Source organism: Sus scrofa, chromosome 11 (genome assembly GCF_054392235.1).
Source record: "Sus scrofa isolate SSC_HxYL_T2T_F1_AM1 chromosome 11, Sscrofa_HxYL_maternal_Yorkshire_Landrace_v2.0, whole genome shotgun sequence".
NCBI lineage: Eukaryota > Metazoa > Chordata > Mammalia > Artiodactyla > Suidae > Sus > Sus scrofa.
This window is the reverse complement of record NC_139393.1, coordinates 80713195-80734424: the sequence shown is the minus strand read 5'-3', so window position 1 is coordinate 80734424 and position 21230 is coordinate 80713195. Positions and strand designations below refer to the sequence as shown.

At 40.7% G+C, this 21230-nt stretch overlaps 1 protein-coding gene across 10 annotated transcripts in view; it reads left to right on the top strand.

The window, feature by feature from the left end:
- LOC146398709 (uncharacterized) overlaps positions 1–21230 on the top strand; it is an 843865-nt gene that overhangs the window by 431102 nt on the left and 391533 nt on the right. For 9 of the 10 annotated variants that reach the window (XR_014819883.1, XR_014819889.1, XR_014819887.1 and 6 more), the window contains one exon: positions 10202–10379. Coding sequence is in view for 5 of the 10 variants with exons in the window: in XM_084982272.1 (XP_084838398.1) it covers positions 10202–10379 (178 nt within the window). In the remaining 5 variants the exon portion in view is untranslated. Of the gene's footprint in view, positions 1–2039; positions 2107–10201; positions 10380–21230 lie in introns of all 10 variants that reach the window. The other variant, XM_084982273.1, reaches the window with a different exon arrangement.

The following is a 21230-nucleotide window of genomic DNA, read 5'->3' as shown; positions in this document are numbered from 1 at the left end:
CTGGTTTGATCTGTGGTTGGTCTCATCTGTGGGTAGAGGGGAATTTGATTAGAATGAAACTGAGAAAAGTAAGAGGAAAAGTCAATTACAGACAACTCTTTGGAGGCATTCCCTCTTGGAAGGTTAAAATGTGAGCTAGAAAGAAAAATGTCTAAGTATGTTTTAGGATGAAAGAAATCATAGTGAAACTGACTGCAGTAATGGCCTGAACCTAGGCAGATTGGGACTTGAACCCACGTGCCGGGACTCAAACCCAGCCTAAACCCTGATTGGGACTTGAACCCGTGGTTTTAAATTAGAATCATTCATCCAGTGACTGGACTCACAGGTTCAGGTTCTTCTTGCCTCCATGCAGAAGGAATTTGGCGAGAGACAAAGTGATAGGCAAGAACTAGATTTGTTAGGATAGGAGGTTTGTGAGAGATGCAAGCCGGCAGGCACAGAAGCTCTGCCTGGAGGGCTACAGTTTTTTCATCCAAGGGGAGTGGGGGTCGGAAAAGCCCGCCTCTTCCTTTCTGGGAGTAGTAGCCTCTCCTTGGTCTCTGGTAAGGTGTGTATTCAAATCAGCAGAAGGGCGGTCCTCAAACTCCTGCCCTGGGTCTGAATCTGAATGCAGCCCTCATCCACCCCCCACCCAACACCCTAAGGCAGTTCTCATGCCATCACTAGTCAAGCAAGCCTGCCTTGTGCTGATGGCTTTCTTGAGCAGTTATTACCTTACAGTGACCTCACAGAGTCCCCTACGTTTCCCTCTTTATCTGTGATGCTTCACTGGGATTTCTGCAACTACCTGTGCCTACTCCATCCCTTTCAGTAGCATATATTTATATTCTGATGGGAGCGATTTATTAGTGAGGAAAACTGGGTTGATGCAGCAGATAAAGGCGAGAATTACTTGAGCAGTGGCCTTCTGTGGAAAAGAAGATAGAACCGGTGCACGTGATACGATCCACTAACTTACTTGTGGCTTCACCTCACAGGGTGAAGACTCCCACCCAGTTGTTACTGGACACTCTTCTCTGCAGACTTGTAATAGCACCTTTGACCGTATTTGATTTGTAAACAGGGAATTTTTGTCCTGTGTTTATGCTGTTGACTTCTATGCCAGACCGTAAGCAGTAATAACCAGGATCCTCCTTTCCGTTAACACATATAACCATTTATTGGAATGATGGTAATAGTTGTAAGTCATGGTGACCTCATAGCATTTCCTGGTGTAAGACAACAAGGCCACTCAACTAAGTATTTCAACATAGATGTGAACCCTTTCAGCCTACTCAGTTTCACTGAAATGTTAATAATGGCTTTTTCTCATAATAGCTTTTCTTACATCATTCCTTTTGTCTTTCATCCAGACAAACCAAGATCCAGACATCCTGGTATTTTCAGACCACTCTGAAAGAGTTTCCCAGCAAAATTGCATGCAGTAAAATTCTCCTTGTGATAGAAAATATTTAAGGTCTCAGAGAAAATATCGCAGTGCTTAATTTTGGTATAAGCATAGAAAAAAAAAATCTTGGTATTTTATTATCAGTTAAAACAGCTTATATCAACAGAAAAGAATCTCATTACCCACCTTTGTCGCTCAATTTATCAAAAGGGAGCAAAAAAGAAGTCAAAATACTGAAGCTAATCTCATGCAGGAAGACATTGTTTTATTGGGTGATTTTCCAAAGAATCCTTAGAAATATGTGATCCTAAAAATTTATGACATAAGTCTATTAAACAGCATGGGCATTCCTGAAATTAATTACACATTTTCTAATAAATAGATACATATTTGTCAACAATTTCTAATTCCCAGATCACTAAACGTATTTAATATCCTTAAAGGAAAACAAACAGTGTTTCTTCATTAGCTACTTATGTGTTTTTGCTGATGTGAATATTTTAGAGGGCAGAAGAAAGATTGTGCAGACACAGATTTTTTTAATGGAATTTTTTCTCACCACTGCCAACAGACTATGATTTCTTTGTGTTCATTTATCTAGCAAAATACTGATTTAATTGTTGCCAATTCTTTTTTTTTTTTCATGAAGAACTGCAAGATAAAGCTATTCTTCAGTTTTGTCATTTGCAAATGGCATCTCATGGGTCCTTACCAAGGTACTGCAATGAATTTCAAAGACACCTGCCATTATTAGTTTACTGCTGTCCTTAAAATGAAGTAGCCTTCAGAGTTGCAAATATTTTTATCCAAATGTGATGCAAATTCATTATCTAATTGAAAGTGGGGTGAAACATTTAATGACCAAAAAAAATCATGGTTGTAGACATGGTGTTGTCTGTATAGTAGTCTATTTAATCAGTAATAAAAAAAAATACAACCTGTGTAAGGAAGAGCTTTTCAAAAGATGGTGGTAAAAGAAGGATTAATAGGAAGTGAATTTATCCTCTATAAAAAACTAAGAAAGTGTACAAAATGCATAAAACAATGCTGTTCAAAACACTTGCAACCCAGGAGAAAAGGACAGTGGTTCCTGAGAGATCAACAGTAAACATTGTGAGTGCTACAGTTTCCCTAGCTTGCAGCCTTGAGAGAATTTCCAGGTCATGGTATATGCAGAAGGGACCCAGTTAGAATCCAGTGGAATCCGTGAGTTGGGGAGAACAAGATCAAAGTAGATAGACTTTTCAGGACGATTAATAAAAGAGACAAAAAATGGGTGAAGATAGAGAGGACCTGAACAATCAAATTAACCTAATTGTTACACATAGAACATTTCTCTTGACACCTGCAGAACTCATATAATTCTCAAGTTCATGTGTGACATTTACAAAGCTGGACTATGTTCAGGACAATAATACAAGTCAATACATGTGACATAATTCATTTCATGAAAGTGTATTCTCTGATGAATATAAAATAAAACTAGAAATAAATAACAGGATGATCTCTGGAAATTTCCCAATTATTTGGAAAGTAAATGACATATTTCCTTTTTTAAAAACATTTTCAATGACTTTTTCAGATTCTCAGTAATCCAAGTGTCAAATGAGAAACCAAACTGAAGAGGAGAAAGCATTTTGAACTAAGTAAAAGTATAGCACATCAGAGGAAGTGAGGTGCTACCAAAGCTGTACTTCAGGTGGAATGTGTAGCACTCTGCCTCTGGATTAGAATAAAGAAGCCTCACATCCATGACTTGACTTTCCAACTTAAGCAACTAGAAAAAGATTTATAAGTTAGTCATGAAGTAAATGGAAGAAAGGAAATAATAATCAGAATAATCATCAATACAATAGAGAATAAAACACAGTAGAGAAGACCAAAGAGCTAAAGTTGGTTCTTTGAGAAGATCAATGAAATTGATAAACATCTAACCAGAGTAATCTGGAAAAAAGTAGTAGAACCAAATGACTGCATAATGAGAGAGGTAGCACCTCTCATAGATACCATAGCTACTTAAAGATAAAAAAGGAATGTTGTGAACAACTATATGCCATGAAATTTGACAATTTAGAAAAAAAATGGACAGATTCCTTGAAAAACACAAACTACCAGTATTTACTCAAAAAAATGCTTTGTAGTGTAGTTAGAAACCTTTCCAGAAAGAATCATTTCAGCCTAGGTGGCTTCATTAGTGATTTTTACCACATACTTAAAGGATAAATTCTGTTCAAACTTTTATGTCCATTCTGTCCAAACTTTTCTAGAAAATTTAAATGGAGAAACACTTCCCAGTATGTTCTGGGACCAGCTTTATCCTGATACTATAACCAAAGATATTTCCAGAAAAGAAAACAAGCATAGTATTATTTAAAGCCAAAGATGCAGATTTCTAAGCAAAATCTTAGCAAATCAAACCCAACAACATTCAGAAGAGATAATACATAACAGAGAAGAGACACCTATTCTAGGAATTAAAGTTCAGTTTAATGTTTGAAAATTAACCAATGCAATTTTGAGTATAAATAAATATGAATATTCCTGACAAATACTCTTATAAAGTTAGAATAGAAATGTCTTAGATAAATGTCATCAAACAAACAGAACAAAAATCAGGAAAGAAAAAAATTGATATTAGAAAATTATTACTCTATTAGAATTCCAGACTATTTTGTGGTAGGAATTGGTCAACATTCTAAAATAAAGATGGAAATACAAAGCATCTAAAATAGTCAAGATAACTTAAATAAGAAGAGCAAAGTTGGAAAAATAACATGCTCTGATTTTAAGACTTGTTATAAAGCTGTGGTACTGAAGATGATGATGTGTTGGAATAAAGACAGATCAAGGGACCAGAATAGAGGTTCCAGAGCTAGAGGTTCCAGGTGTCACATACCTGTTGACAACTGGTTTGTTATAAAGCTTCAGACATTTGAGTGGACACAGGGTAGTATTTTAAACAATGTTGAAATAATTGGGAATCCATATGTTCAAAAAATCATCCAGCACAAATGAACCTTTCCACAGAAAAGAAAATCATGGATTTGGAGAATAGACTTGTGGTTGTGCCAGAGGTGGTGGTGGGGAATGGGAGGGATTGGGGGGATTGGGAGCTTGGGGTTAACAGATGCAAACTATTGCTTTTGAAATGGATTTACAATGAGATCCTGCTGTGTGGCACTGAGAACTATGTCTAGATACTTACAATGCAGCACAATGGGAGAAAAAATTATGTATACATGTATGTGTAACTGGGTCCCCATGCTGTACAGTGGGGAAAAAAAAAGTGTGTTGGGGGAAATAACAATACAAAATAAATTTAAAAAATCATCTCTGACCCATACTTGCCCCGTGTAAAGTATTACCTCAAAATTTATCTTAAAGTTCAAAGTAAAACCAAGAATTATATATTTTTTTTTTCTAAAAAAAAAAAAGCTTTGTAATTTTGGATTAGATACAGATGCCTTAAATAGTATACCAGCAGCATGCTCAAGAAAAAAAAAATATTGGTGAATTGGACTTCCTCAAAAGTAAAACTTCTGCTTTTCAAAAGATACTAAATGGAAGAAACCAAAGATTGGGAAAAATATTTACCAATTTGTATTTCTAAAAACGAACTCATATCCAAAATAAATAATAAACTCTGAAAGTTTTAAAAAAATAAAACTGGCCAATAATTTGAACACTTTACCAGACTTATATATGGGCAGCAATAAGCACATCAAAAGATGTTCAGAGATGCAGTGGAATTGGAGGCATCCTGGGAGCGCTGGGACACAGGTTCCATCATCCCCAGCCCAGCACAGTGGGTTAAGGATTTGATCCCTGGCCTTGGGAACTCCATGAGCCGTGGGGCAGCCCAAAAATAAAATAAATAAATAAATAATAATAATAATAAAAATATACTCAAAGTGAGGTGTTCTTCTGTGACTCAGCAGGTTAAGGATCTGACATGGCCACTCCAATGGCTTGGGTTGTTGCTGTGGCATGGGTTCAGTTTCTGGCCCAGGAATTTTCACATGCTGTAGATGTAGCCAAAAAAAGAAAAAAGAAAGCTGCAATGGGATACAGCTACATGCCTATTTGAACAGTCAATTTCAAGATGCTGACCGTAGAAGTTTCAATTCTGGATTTGGAGGGAACCAGAACTCTTATACACCATGGGTATGAATATAAAGTCATGAAGTCATTTTAGGAAACTCTTTCACAGTTGCTTAAAATTCTAGGTATTTCCCTGTAGGAAAATAAAAACATGTACAAACAAAAATTGGTACAGAATTGTCCACAGCAGTTTTATTTGTAACAGCCCAAGTTTGGGGTCAGTGCAAGTGTTCACAGTAGATGAGTGGATGCACAAACTATGGTGTAACCATAGGGTGATGGGATGAAAAGAGAAAATGGTAATTGCTGCAAAGCTTGTGTGAATGGAAAATTTAAAACTCCTTTTACATAAACACTCTTAAGGTCTTCCGCTAAAATATTTGTTTTAAGGGTAATAACCAAATGCTCTTTTGAAGACCTTTATTCATGCATTCCCTTATGCACACATCAAATTATGTGCTGGCAATCTGAAAGGATTATGCGAAGACATTATATATCATACTTGAAAAAAAAAAAACAGAAGCTTTGTCTTCATGCCCTCATGCAGAAAAAGGGCTGTAAGATAAGGACCCTTAATTCAATTATTTCAATAATTAAGTTGAATGATGTTTGTAAAATACATAGCACAGAGCTCAATGCCCAGCACGTACTCGATAATAGTAGCACATCATTAATAAAGGAGAGAGTGATAAGTCATATGAAAAGGATGGATAGAATATCATGGGAATTTACAGAAGTGTTTTAGCCCCCTGCCCATCTTTCTTCCCCCACCCACCCCTGCACCGTCCCCTCCCTGCTCCATGTGTAGGGGAATAAATATGTGGGGGAAATGTGAGCGTCCAGGACGATCCTGTGAGCGCTGATTGAAGGCTGCCCCACAGCACATGCTAAAAGTCGTAGGAAGGTGAAGCTGGACAGATGAGAAGAAGAGGAAAAAATAGCTGGGTTGGAATTCCATTTTTTTCCTTAAATATTATGGATTTTTTCTTCCTTATCAATGTAACCTTTGTCAATAAAGACAGAGAATGACTTGAAAATTAAAAAAAAAAAAATACATTGGCAGTTTTAGAGCATACTCCCCAAAATGGAGATTTGGAATATATGTAAGCCACCTGCTCTTACAAACTCAAAAAGGAAACAAAACAAAAAACCAAAGAGCTCACATAAAAAGTTGGCTGCAGCCGGTTTTCTCTTGGCCTCCACACCCTCCACTCCTTCCCTCACTTTCTGACCCCCTCTCATGGTGAGGGCCATCGTCCCAGCAACTAAGCTGTAAATTAAATTACAGGGAGAAATTCACATTACTCTGGGAGTTTGGCTCAGGAGTTTGGATTAGGTAGAAAGTTGTATTTTTTGCTAGTAAATATTTATAGGCCTGCTACTATGTACAAAGCACTATTTTGGGCACTAGATGGGAAATGTTAAAACCCTATAAAATAGTCCCCCGTCAAAGGAGACTGCAATACCCAAATATGGATGATGGAGATAGCAAACCTACATACATCACAGAAATGAAACACACGAGGAGGAAAGAGGTGCTGGGCAGAGAAGAGGCTTATCTCCAGGTTCTGCACCTTGCAGTGCCTACAGCTCCTTGGGCGTCTTTCTGGATGCACTTTCTAGATTGTGGGCGGATATCGACACGGTGAGGTACTTCAGAGATAGTGTTTCATGCTTATTCATTTAGTAGAATGCTTTTTTTAAAAGGCGTGGTGTTTGAAGATGTTAGCAAGGGCTGAACAGTGATTGCATAGCCTTAATGAATCTGGTCAGTTTGTTCACTGATGTGAGCAGACACTGGGTCCAGCAGGAAAACGGTCCCTTCTACTTTGTGCAATATGAGGGAGGTCCCGAGAGACTGTCTAGTTGAAGTGCCATCTGAGAACCCTACCCCCCCACTTCCTTCCTTATCACTTCTGAGCTGAAAACAAGGTGTCCAGCCCACGCTCCCTATCCCCTTGGCTCATCCTGAATTTTCTTTTGTGTTGAAGGTTCCTTTGCTTTTAAAGTTATTTCATTGGTCTTCAGTTTAATGCTGTCTTTGGCCGGAGGGTACTGAGCAGTAAGGCGAAGGAGAGCAGTACTTCCTTCCTTTCCACTTCATCTTGGCCTGCCCCAGAGTGATGGCTCATAGACTTTAATTCGGGCCTGATGCTTTTGCTCTTGGAGCACCCAGAACTCAGTCCCCATTACAGAGCCTAATCTCGTAGCCTGGCTCCCTAGTCTTTACCTCCCTGCCCTTCTGGCCTTCTTCCCCTAGGCCTTCGCTGCAGCCTTGCAGCACCCACTCTGCACTCCTCAGACTTGCAGAAAGGCTCACACACGCCTTTGCCTTGCAGACGCCTCCCTCCAGCCCGCCTTTACTTCCTTTGTCCATCCAACTCACCCCTACTCATTTTTCAAGACATGCCTTCTAGTGTCAGCAGATCTGGAGCACTTCTTTCCCTCCAGGATGAGGAGTACCCCCACGTGTTCCCTTTTCACAGGGCACTTAGAAAGCAACACCTTGAATTGGCATCAATACCTGGCACATAGCACACACTCAGTATGTATAGGATTGACGTTAAGTACACTTGACCCTTGAACATGTCAGGGGTTGAGGGCTGACCCTCCGTGCAGCCGAAGATCCACGTATAACCTATATGGGCCCTTTGTCTGTATGTGCAGCTCCTCGTGATCTGTAGTCCTACATCTGCGGATTCAGCCAACCTCCTGTGGTACTGGAGTATTTACTGCTGAAAAAAATCCCCATGTAAGTGGACCCCCACAGTTCATGAGTCAACTGTAAATACTGTGTTAGATAATCCATTACAAAGCACAGTTTTTAAAACCTAAGTAACTCAGTATGATCATCTTCATCAGACTGGAATAATAAATCCGTCTGAAAAGGCTGATAAAATAGGCAACCTCCAGTGCACAGTTTAAGTGGGCGTCATAAAATAAAAAGGTAATCTGTGTATGTTCAGAAGTTCTTCTGGCTTATCAGGTGGGCAGGATTTATTCAAAGTCCCCTGTGGAAAAAGGTGATTATCCAGATGCTCAGAGGGTACCTTCTGAAGTTCAGGGTGATGCATCCTCTGGGCAAAGGGATTGCACAACCATGATGTTGAGGCGTGTACCAACATTAGATTGCTGAGAGCTACCCTGTGCCCTTGGCCAAGCTATCTAGCCTTTTCCCCCCCGATTAAAAAAAATTGTGTTAAACATAACATAAAAGTGACTCTCGTAATCATTTTTAAATGTATAGCTCAGTGGTTTTGGGGTTTTTTTTTGTCTTTTTGCCATTTCTTGGGCCGCTCCTGTGGCATGTGGAGGTTCCCAGGCTAGGGGTCGAATTGGAGCTGCAGCCGCCGGCCTACGCCAGAGCCACAGCAACTCGGGATCCGAGCCGCATCTGCGTCCTACACCACAGCTCACGGCAATGCCGGATCCTTAACCCACTGAACAAGGCCAGGGATGGAACCCTCAACCTCATGGTTCCTAGTCGGATTCGTTAACTACTGCGCCACGACGCAAACTCCTTTAGTGGTTTTAAGTACATTCATTTTCTTGTTCAACCATCAGCACCATCCATCTCCAGAGCTCTTTCCATTTTGCAAAAATAATACTCTCTATTCATTAAACAGCTTCCCATTTCCCCTCCTCCTTGGCCCCTGGAATCCCCCATTTTACTGTCTCTATGGTTTTGATGACTCCAACTACCTCAGATAAGTGGAGTCATAATTTGTCTTGTCTTGACTGGCTTATTTTACTTAGCAAAATGTCCTCAGGATTGACTCATGTTGTACCATGTGTCAGGATTTCCTTCTCTTTTTAAGGCTGAATAATATTCCATTGTATTCATATATCACATTCTGCTTATCTTCAGCCATCAGTGGACACTTGGGTGGCTTCTGCATGTGAGCTATTGGCAGTATGGCTGCTGTGAACATGGGTACAACCCAGCCTTTTCAGACCTCAGACTCCACATTCCAGAGGGAGAGGAATAATAATACATGAAACATTAAAATGTTGAATGGATTAAGTGCAATGATCCATGTAGAGCAATTAGCGCCACTCTGGCACATCATGTAGTTTTAGAGCAAGATATTAACTCTTAGGTGTATGAAGGTGTTGGCTACACACATTTTAGCAACATACCTTCCCCCCCACCCCCCGAACTGAACATGAAGCGTCGGACGGACAAATCCAGCCTCAACAGTGCATAGTGAGAGCCAGCTGTGAGGCCGTAGCTCTGTGTTCGCTCAGCTGAAATACCTTAGTTTCACTGTTGAACCTTAATTTTTAGAGTTGTGTCTTTGTATTTTATCCTGTAGAGCATTAATAGGCCAGATAATAGGCCAAATGGGGAAGAGGTCTGGAAAATTATGACTTCCCATCTCTGGCTCTTTATAGGTCTGATCATCTGAGTGCCTGACATCATCCGTCTTTCCACTTATCCGTCCCTACAATAATAAAATATGGGATTAAAGTGGCTCTTATCTATAGTGGGAGAGCGGATGTATTTTATATGTCAGTTCTTTCAAGGCGGAAACTCTCTCAGAGCTTCAGAAAAATATCACCGAAGAGGTGAAAGAGTGTTTAGGAAGAACATTTCTGAGTACTGCCTGTTAGGATTCTGATTTTACTGCTTGAAAGTAATTATCAGTCTCGTGGCGGGGTCTGTTAAAAAGGCTTTGTACCTGACAGTGATCTTTCTTGTCCTTCCAGGTCGGTGTTGGAATGAAGGGAGGAAAGGGAGAGGCGGAGGGCCACTGGGACTGTTTACCAAGAGCCTCTTCGCAGACGAAGGGAGGCAAGAAGTGCCGAGAACCTCGATGCCTGTGGAACGCGAGTCATTTCAGAGACGTGAGAGGCCTGCTCGGCTCCCGGAAGCCTGCTCACGCGGGTGAGTACTTGACATGAGGTTCACCTCGTGCTCCCTGTTCTTCATTAGATCGTTTTGTTTCAGATCTAATCCTAGATTTTATTAACACTCTGGGAGACATAACTGTTGTTTTATATTATCATTTATGTCATCAAGAACAGAGCAATTCCTTTTTATTTTTACATTATGGTTTAAAAAGTCTAGTTACAATTACTGAGCACTTCTAAATGCTGGTAGCACAAGCTCCTTAGTTTTGTACCACTTAATTTTATGTCGCTCATAAATGTCCTCATGACAAACATTTGAGTACATATGAATATTCCCAATTAGACGTGAGAAGAGAGGTTTGAAATTGTGCAAATGATGCAGCTTTTCCAAAGTTCCGTCAGTGTCTGTAAGAGAGGTAAAGCTCCTTACAGATCTGTCTTCAAAGCCTCCTCTTTCCCCCACCATACAACACTGAACATTCATGGACGTGGAGATTCCCTTTACGTAAATAAAGCGTCTAATCTTCACTTTTAAAAAACTTACAATCGAGATCCATCATAGGCCCAAGGACCCCACATAGTCAGAGGTGTTTATATGTTTGTTTTGGTCTCAAAAGAATCTTGGAACTTTCCTAGTCTTGTGTATCCAATGGTGTGTTCTGGAGGCTACGTGAATGGTGATAGTCAATGAGCTAGAATGAAAGGAGTGGGAACAGGTGTGATAACTAAATGACATGTTTGGCGTCAGAGGCATAAAGAGACGGGAAGAACCCCCAGGCATCCAGGTAGCTGGTTCTTTTTTTTTTTCTTCTTTTTTTTGTCTTTTTTTTTTTTTTTTTTTTTTTTTTTGATGTTGTTGTTGCTGCTGCTATTTCTTGGGCCGCTCCCGAGGCATATGGAGGTTCCCAGGCTAGGGGTCGAATCGGAGCTGCAGCCACTGTCCTACGCCAGAGCCACAGTAACGCGGGATCCGAGCCGCGTCTGCAACCTACACCACAGCTCACGGCAACGCCGGATCGTTAACCCACTGAGCAAGGGCAGGGACCGAACCCGCAACCTCATGGTTCCTAGTCGGATTTGTTAACCACTGCGCCACGACGGGAACTCCCAGGTAGCTGGTTCTTGATGTCCAATTATGAAGCTTTGTGTCTTCATGTCATGAACTAAGTTACACTTGGACGAAATGCTCTTTCAGCCGCAGGTAGTGCTGGTATCAGGTTGTAGTTTCTGAAATTTTGTCAAGTATCATTTTAAGCAACACAATCATCCTCTTTCCAAGTATTTGTCTGAAATGAAATTTATTGCACAAAATAAATACAGCACAGCTTCATTTGTGGTCCTTAATGTTTGATGGGCAGTTTCTGTAATCCATTAATACGCAAAAGTCTCATTTTAGCCAGTTGAGCTCTCTCGTTTGTGAATATTTTTAAACCGCACTTCAGAAAGAATAGACTTTATACCTTCCCCCCATAATTATGGAAGTTGTAACACTGACATAGGTAAAACTAGATGGCAGATTGTAGCTAGATGCACACATAGGTACAGTGTTTAATCTGGATAAGCTGCCTCTCAATTATCTAGAATTAGCTGTAAAAATCAGTTGTTGGCTCCAGTTATGAGAACTAAGATTTGCGTTAGAGCAGAAATCCCTAATTTTCTTAGCAAGTTGTGTATATTTGATGGACTGATTTTTGAAAGGGCCTCTAGAATTTCAGTGGAAGATGTTTTCTTTGGAAGTAACTCAATATGGAGCAGGGAAGCCAGAGTAAACCACAGCAGGAAAATTGGGAAGACGGCCTCCAATTTACATTTTCTGCATATGACCTACTTTAATGAGGAAACGAAAATCATAAAATCAGCTTTTATCAGATGGCTGAGAACTGGGTTGTGAAAAGCGTTGCTGTTGACAATGGAAACATTACCTCACGCCGGTGGCCGGAGACGTACGGGCCCCGGATGACCCACAGCTGAACAGCCGGCACGGAAACCCATCTTGTCAGCGTCAGCCCTGGTCCATCTTCTTTCTCAACTCGCCAGAGAAAACACAGCCACACTTTGCCGACGGCGTCTGGTGTCGGAAGGACCACGCTCTTGGCCCCATCCCTCGAGGACTGTGGAGAGAAAGCCAAGGTGTACACCCAGGGCACCCCCCCTGTCAGCTGTGGGACAGAAGGGGATGAAGGCTGCTGAACACTAGGAATCATTTCGTGCAAGTATTTAGAGGCCAACATTGGACAGACGCTTTTAAAAGATATGTAAAAAAGAAGAAGAAAAATAAATCACAATTATGCCTCTTGGTACTTCAGTTTTGAATGTGTGATATCAGGAAGGACATCCATTTGCTTCATCTCTTAAACTTAGGGTTAAGACAAGTAAGAGACCATCTGTTACTAAGTTTTCCTCAAGACTAATTTATTCAGTAAAGGAAAGCAGCTCAAGGTACACTATAAGCAAGCACACCAGCCAGTAAATGCTGCTCTAAATAAGACTAAGTGAGGATAAAGATAAAAGAGGGCAGGAAACAGCAAAGAAGAATAAAATAGAATTTTCTGGAGCTTACAGAGAGAGTCATGTCAAAAAGAGTTCACTGAAGATGTAGCATGTTGTATATAAAGACTTGTACTTAAAATCCACCCTTGAAGTCACAGAAAACAGCCACAAAAATCTGGTCAACTACAGAAGGTAAGAATCAGACTTTCATCCAGATTCCTCCTTATGGAGAAGGACACTTCACCTCTGTGGCCATCCTCCCACATCCTCAGCCCGAGTCTGATCATGAGACAACATCAGCCAAGCCAAACTGAGGTCTGTTTGACCGAATACCTGACCAGTACTCTTGGAAACGTGAAGACCACGAGAAACAAAAGACGGAAGGAGTGTCTTAGGTTGGAGGAGACTCTGAAGAGCAAATGCCGGGCGGACTCCTGGATCGGAGTAAAGCCTGCCAGTGGGACAGCTAGCAAAGTCCAGGGGAAGCCTGTGTTTCCTTAATGCTATTGTTGTGACAGCCTTCTTCGTTGTGACAAATCAAACACTTATGTAAGATGAAGCATTAGGACAGCTTCAGGGAAGGGTATATAGAAAACTCTGTGCTATCTTTGAAGCTATTTAGTCAATTCAATATAATTTCAATATAAAATTTAAAAATTCTTATCAGAAGCACTGGATGCTCGAAGACAGTAGAGGAATACCTTTAAAATGATGGAGTGAAACTGACATTCAATCTGTAGTTACTGTATCAATCCAGTGTGAGGTCCAAGTCATGATGTATTCATAATATGGGAAAATTCTGGAAATTTGCTTTTCCCAGCGTTTTCTTAAATGCTTTAAAATATGCTATAACAAAACAGAAGCACAAACTAGGAAAACGTATGATATAAAATATAGGAAAGTGGAAGCAGTTTAGAAAAATAGTGAGGGGAAATGCCACAATTATAATAGTAGAGGAATCAGTCTGAATTAGAAGATAAATGCCTTTGATGTGAGGACTCTGAAAAAGTTAAATAAAGATAAATAACCTGATAAGATACCTGATAGGATAGAGAAGTTGGACAAGTCACTGAATATGATAAAAAGATATACTTGGGAAAAAAAGGAAGGAAGAAAAAAGGCAATTAGAAATTCCAAGAAAACCAGGAAGTTGTATAAAAATGAATAAAGGTCGTATAAAAACATTTAATTATTTCCTGCTTGACTCCTTAAAGACAAGTGTTTACAGCGCCACCACACTGTAATTATTGTTCACTGGGTTTAAGTGAACTCGCATTTGAAGGGCCTTAGAGCATCAGTCCCCTGATGAAGGAAGTGCCACACAGGAAGGGAGCTGAACCTAGACTCTAGGAATCAAGAAAAGCTTCCCCCAGGAAGTCATGTCGACGCTGCAACCTGGCGACGGACTAGTGTGAAAGAAGAATATGGCAGTAGAGAGGATTTCAGTCAAAAGAAACAAGCATCTGAGAAGGCCCACAAGTCAAAGACAACATGCTGTGTTCAAGGTACTGAAGGAAGTGAGGATTAACCGGAGTGGGAAGTCGAGGCACGGGGGCCCTGGGCGAGTGGCGAGGAACAGGATTTGAGGAAAGGGGCTGTGCCGTGGAGTAACATGACGTTTTGAAGTTTCGAACCCATTCTAAGACGAATAACAAAGTGGTTTAAGCAGGAGAGCCGCAGTTATGTCACTTTTATAAAGAAGGCTTTGGGTGCAGTGTGGGCAGCGGTTGGGATTGAGAAAGAGTGAAGGCAGAGGAGAGAGTAGTTACTAAACGAAGAACTTAGTCTGGCCTAGCTTTCAATACGGCCAGCGCGAAAGAGGAGAGTGAATGGATGCGAAGGGCTTTTAGTGGGGAAGCTCAGGGACCACGTGGTGGGGACGTGGAGTTGGGGGACCAGGAAGATGGAAGAAGAAAGAGAACATGCAGTTGCTGACTTGAGGAGGTGGTGTCGGGAATGGGGAGTGGGCAGGAAAGCCGACGAGCCCATGGTCTGGTTGTCCGTATCTGAGCCATGCAAGATGAGATGGCAGTTAGGCAGTTGGGTACATGATTTCAAGACCAGAGAGGAGACATGGGCCAGAGAGGTTTTGGGTGGCATCTGACAACGGCTAGTGATTGAAGTCATGGCCGTCAGTTACCTCAATTGATGTTCTTTGGACAGTCCTGTCTTTCCACGGCCATCTGATATCATCTTTTGTTTCATTGAATAAAATGAACAGTAATTCAGAAATTTCTACAGAGAAAGGTCAGTTGCAAATCCTCACCCTTTCCTTTCATTTACCAGGTTTTAAATGCCCGCTAAGGTGTTTGGGAAAACATAGGTCAAAAGCCAGCGGTGCCCACCCTTACAAATTGGTTAGGAATTTCTAAAAATAGAGACATAGTGTGTTCTGTGCGAACACTGAGAAACACAGGTAAGGGAAGTCTAGGCAGAAATGTTCAACTTTGTTGTCGTTTCATACTGAGGCTGATTTGCCAACTATAAACTCTCTTCTGCTACAAATTTAGATGCTTTTGGAGCGGGTCTTCTTTATAGCTCCACCTGTACCGAAGGTGGATTTAGCTTACCATTCTAGAGCACTTGGCTGACAAAAGTGTCCATGCTGCCCCTGGAAATACCACAAGCCTGAGAAGACTCTGGCTCATTCATTGATTTGTTGCCTGGGGTGCAGAGAGACGTGGGGAGCCTGGGCTGAGATGTGGGGAGAAGCCGTCTTCTGTGAAACACACCTGCTTATCTGTCTTTGGATGAAATAAGCTCTGAGCAGTATTCCCTCAATTTGAATATCTTAAATGTTGGGACCTAAGGATATATTTATTTGACTATATCCTATCCAATCTGCTAGAATGCTGTTACCCTCAGGTGATTGCTGGTATCATTTGATATTTATTGAATAAGAGTATGCTCTGATATTGCATACCAAGTGAAATAACGAAAAGCCTTTCTTTACTCTGACTTACTACCTATTAGTTCCCAACCACCTTTATTCAAGGGATTTTGGAAGTGGAAAGGCCTGGTAAAGGATGCAAGGATCAAAACGTCAGAGCAAGCTCAGTCCGCCTGGATTTGAGAGCCAAGTAATGCCGGGGATGAACGCGATGAGAACAGAATGAAGTCCGCTCAGGAGGCCGCATGGTGAAGGGCCTGACAGAGGAAGGAGCAGCATGAGGAGGCTGGGCGGAGGGTACAGAGAAAAGTGTGCGGGTGAAGCTGAGGGAAGTGGAGGGCTGGCGTCAGTGGACGTGGGAATGAAACCAGGAGGATGAAAAATGGGCTCATTTGTAACTACACTGAATTTCCAAGTATACTGTGGTAGGAGAAAAAAAAGTTAAAAGCATTGCAATATGTTGGTGGCTCCTGAATGACAGTCATGCTTAATAACTTGATGTAAGAAATAGTGGGAGGTGCCATGGGTTTTGCATCTGTTTCAGGGAAAAGGTTATGGAGATAATGAAATAAAAATGCTTAAACATAAATAGCAGTCTTCAAAGGAAGCAACAGTGAAACTTTGCTGAAGAGACAAGGTTTGAGCTGTTAAAACTTAAATTAAATCTGTGGTAATAAATCATTTTTAGGCAGAAGAATATGAAATTATTTCCCAGCCAAGACAAGATTTTAATAAAATAACTTGCATAAAAACATATATTAAAGATAGTACTGTATTTCTTTCCAGTGTGACAGTTTTTAACCACACAGATTCAGAACACCCTCAGTTGAGGGCAGGCTTGATTCAAGTAAGAGAGGATTTAATGTGGAGCATTAGGATCTTGGAGGCATTGACAGGATGCTGAGGAGGACCGGTGGGCTTTGGAAGCCAAATTGGTCTTGGCGCAAGAACAGTGTGAGAGTATAAATGGGGAGTTATGGAATGATGGTGATCAGTTATAAAGTGATAGATAGCTGTAGGAATGGAGAGAAATACTTCAACAAAAAAGTCATTTTGTAAAGGAAAAACATGAATAAATTGGGATGAGATTTTAGGGTGAAAAAGGTTGGTGAATAACGATGCTGCAGCTGTGGGCCTAGGCTGGGCTGGCAGCTGCAGCTCTTACTTGACCCCTGGCCCAGGAACTGCCAAATGCTATGAGTGTGCCCCTAAAAAGCAAAATAAGAATGATAATAATGATGATGCTGATGACTCCAAAGTGTACTACGAGAGCAGTGACTCCGTACCAGGGATAGAAATGAATTGTTCTAAAGGGAAGCTAGTTTTTGCAGACAAGGGATGAGTTCCAGTTTGAACCCATGGAGTCTGAGGTGACAGTCAGTTATCCAAGGGGATTCCTATTTGGACAGGTACCCAGATGGGAAAGGGATGCCAGATATAAAAGTAAAGTCATAGGTACATTCACTGAGTGAATTAACATATAGGGTAAAATCTAGGGGCTCTCATATTTGGGGGTAGAAAGACTAATGAAATCAATAAGAGAAAGTTAAAAGTGAGACAAGGTGAATTGAAAAATTTGAGATTCACAGAGGCCAAAGCAGATGAGATTAATGGAAGGCAAACATCACTCCCATCGGAACTTTTGCAAAGGTCCAAGGATGATGCTGGCCAAGAGGAGCTCCATGACCCTGTGCTCAGATGGACATTGGTCATCTAGGAGCAATTGATGGAGATAATGAATTGCGGCAACAGAAACCAAGATAGCTGGGGGCTAAAAAAACAAACTGCAGCTAAGGCTTATACTTCCGAGGAGTTTTTAGGAAAGCTTTCTCTACATTTCTTTTTTAGGCCAGAAATCTTTGAGGATGTGCTAGAAGGAAAAAATAGATTTTTAAAGCAGATGATTAAGTGAGGTGGTTGACATTTTTGGCGAAGAAAGGTTTAGCTTTAGAAAACCAAAAAAATTTAACAGCAATATTTAGACCCAAAGTAGTATGGCATGAAATATTTGTCAAATTCTTACTGAATTTGAAGAGACACTCCAGATTACAGTTTTGGGGTTCTTGTTTGTTTGTTTGTTTTTGTAATAGCTTGTGTTCACAGTATTCTTAGAGGTAAAATGTTCATCACTGGAATAATATTGATTATTTTATTATTGAATATTAAACAATGAATTGATGAGATGATCCTCACGGATGTCACCATTAGGAAATGGTGCTGAAAAACAAGATCAGACTGAGCAGATTTGAAGATCTACTTGCCTTCATTGAGTGATTCATGAATTGAGCAGCATCCCATCTGGCAAATAGAAAGTAGCTCTGAGGATCTGTAAGACATGGAAGACTTATACGCAGAAGGAGTTGTGGGTGATGGAGTTTTCCCTGCAAGCCGTGAATTATTTTATGCAGAGTCACCTTCCTTTGGGGGAGGCAGCGGTCTCTCAGGCACATTATCTCACTAGTGTTGACCAGGTCAGTCCAGATTGGCTGGTTGGAGGTTACATTCCTGGGAAAGGCTGAAACTGCAGTCAGTTTAGGTTGTAAGTCTTGGTTTGCTGAGAAGGGGCTTAGCACACGTGACTCCATTTGGGGCTTTCTTTCTTTTTTCTTTTCTTTTTTTTTTAAACAAAGGTATAGTTCCAATTTAAACTCAAATTTTTCAAAGTAGGATTGAGTCCCTTCTACAAGGTGGCTGTAGAATGGTGCTGCAGATAGCAACTAGTGAAAAATGAGAAAAAAAAAGTAGTTTTTAGGTTACACAGTTAGTTTATTATCAACACAGGCATACTGCTGAGATTCTACAGATTCAGTTCCAGACCACCTCAATGCGTGTTTTGCACTAAAGCCAGTCACACAAATTATTTGATTTCCCAGTGCACATAAATGTTATATTTGCATTCTACTGTAGTCTATTAAGTTTTCCAATAGCATTATGTCTAAAAAATTTACATGCTTTAATTAAAAATACTTTATTGCTAAAACACGCTCACCATCATCTGAGCCTTCAGCAAGTGGTAGGAGTAATATCAAAGACCACTGATCACAGAGTATATAACATATGTAATGGCAGTGAAAATGTTTGAAACTTTGCAAGAATTACTAAAATATGACACAGAACTACAGAGTGAGCAAACGCCCTTGGAAAAATGGCACCTATAGATTTGCTTGAAGCAGTGTTGCCACAAACCTTCAATTTGTAAAAAAAAAAAAAAAAAAAAAAAGCATACTATCCATGAAGAAAAACAAAGCAAAGTGCAAAAAGTGCAATAAAACAAGGTAGAGATGTATTTCTTATGTACATTCAAGGCGGGATAGAGAATTACATTTCCCACCATGTACCAAAATGATCCCTGTTCAGACCTTGTATGTATGGAGCAGAAAGCTGCCCCAAAACCATGGTCAGAAGGGTACCGGGCATCAGTCCAGTGCCCCATCGGACTCTCTGCCTGCCCTCTTCTCTCTCCCTCTCCTCCCTCCCTTCCTCCATCATCTTCTCCGACCTCTCCGAGTTCTGGGGGCTCAGCTCCCTTGAGGTTGCATCAGAGGCTTCTGTCCATAACACCATTCCTGTTTCTCAGAGCAACAGAGGGAAGACATTTGGGAGAAAGGACGGTAAACCTCAGCTCTCTCCCTGTGCTTCTCTGAGGCCCCTGCTTGCTAATCCCCAGCCCACGGGCACCATGGGGATGTGGAAGGAATCCTCCAGAAAATAGGAGTGCAGATATACTCCAGGCCAGAGACAGAACCATCACCAAGTCCCAGCCACTCCGCGTGACCTCCCTGTCCCAGGCTCTCCCAAACCCTTGTCTCAAGGTACAGTGCTCCAGTCAGCTCTGTGGATTCTATTCATGTCTAGAAAATTGCTGAACAGTGTGAATGGATATTTTTGGGGGAGGGCGGGGGAACGACTCAGAAAATCTGAAATGGGGAATTCCATTGTACTTTGATTCTTCCTTTGGAAAAGACAAAGGAGTTACTTTTCCTCAGGCCAGGGGGCCCTGAAGAAGTCGGAATTCATCCATATCCATCCTTATTGTAACCACTGTATTGGTCATCTACTTGCACAGTGTTTATTATGCTTTTACTCAAGCATTCTGCTAATATGTTTTTCCATTGTAGTGATGGGTAAACCCCACAGCATTCCCTATTCCGTATTTGTTAAGGGCCACCACACATCTCTGGGAAAAAGGGACTGTTTCCAAGACATGTAGTAGATATTGTTTGAAATAACATTTCTTCCATGGAATTCAGTGCTTCCCTGTTGTCTTAAAAGGTGTTTTCTCCTCCAAAAGCTGAAATAGGTATATGTGTGTAATACACAAAATGAAGAAGTTCAACAACACAGGCATCAGGAATCTAACTTAAAACACTACTTCTTTATTCTGTGTGCTCACAGAGAGCGTGATCCCAGGATCACATGACAAGAAAACACTTTGTGGAATGTCTTCTGTGTTACTGTATAATTTGTAGCCCTCTGCAATTATTGTCCAGATTTTATTAAAGATAAAGTCCTATTCAGTGCCAAAGGCTAAGGGTTTTTTCCTCAAGCCGCTCTGGTGCTCCGAGATCTGATCTCCGTTGGTATGTCATATATGCAGATGTACGTAGGCATGTGTACATACATACACTGACACACATCGCTTGCACTTTTAATTTTTTTTTTTACTCAGTCGCTTCATAAAAGATTAAAATGGAAGATTAGATTCTATTCAGAATTTCACAGTGCCTCAATAATAAATCAGTTCTCATCATTTGAAGAACATTTCAGAACTATGAGGTGGGACAAAAGCTGATTTGAGATTCATACCGTTGTATACCTACTCTTAAAAAAAAAAAAAAGCAGTAATTTACACATCTGCAAATCTTAGGAAACGGCTGAGAGAATTTGCATGATTTGGGCACATGAAGCCGTTTTAGCACACAGATTCCTTCCTTTCATCTCGAAAGGATGTCGAAAGGATGCAAACATGTTTTTTGCAGATGATGGGGATTTTGACTGGCATAAATAGCAACTCACACTAATGCTTCAGAAATGTGTGTTTTGTTAATTGAGTGAAGATGGCATCCAGAAAATATATGCAGGAAAAATCATGTTTTATGAGAGCTGAAGATATGGAATACGGGAAATCCTTTTTTGTATGCACGGTGCTGTAATTGACGTTAATATTTTAGGCTGATCTTTGTTGCCTACTTAATGTGTATAGTATCTTGATTGCGACATTTATTCTCAGAGATGATAAATAATAAGAAAACTTGGAAATTGTTCACTAGACCTTCACAATCTACGTTAAATGAGATGCACTAAACGGTAAATGTGGGCTTTTACCTACCAAGGAAACTCTTAGAAGTTTGTTTCATTTTAAAAGTGTCATGCAGTGTATTCTGAAATGAACCCAATCCGGTTTTGTGCTAGAAGACTACATTGGTCAAGGCGTTGTAAATAGTTCCCTTGAGAGTGAAATTTTCACGCTGTTAATTCAAACAATCCAGGAACTATAGGCAGTGA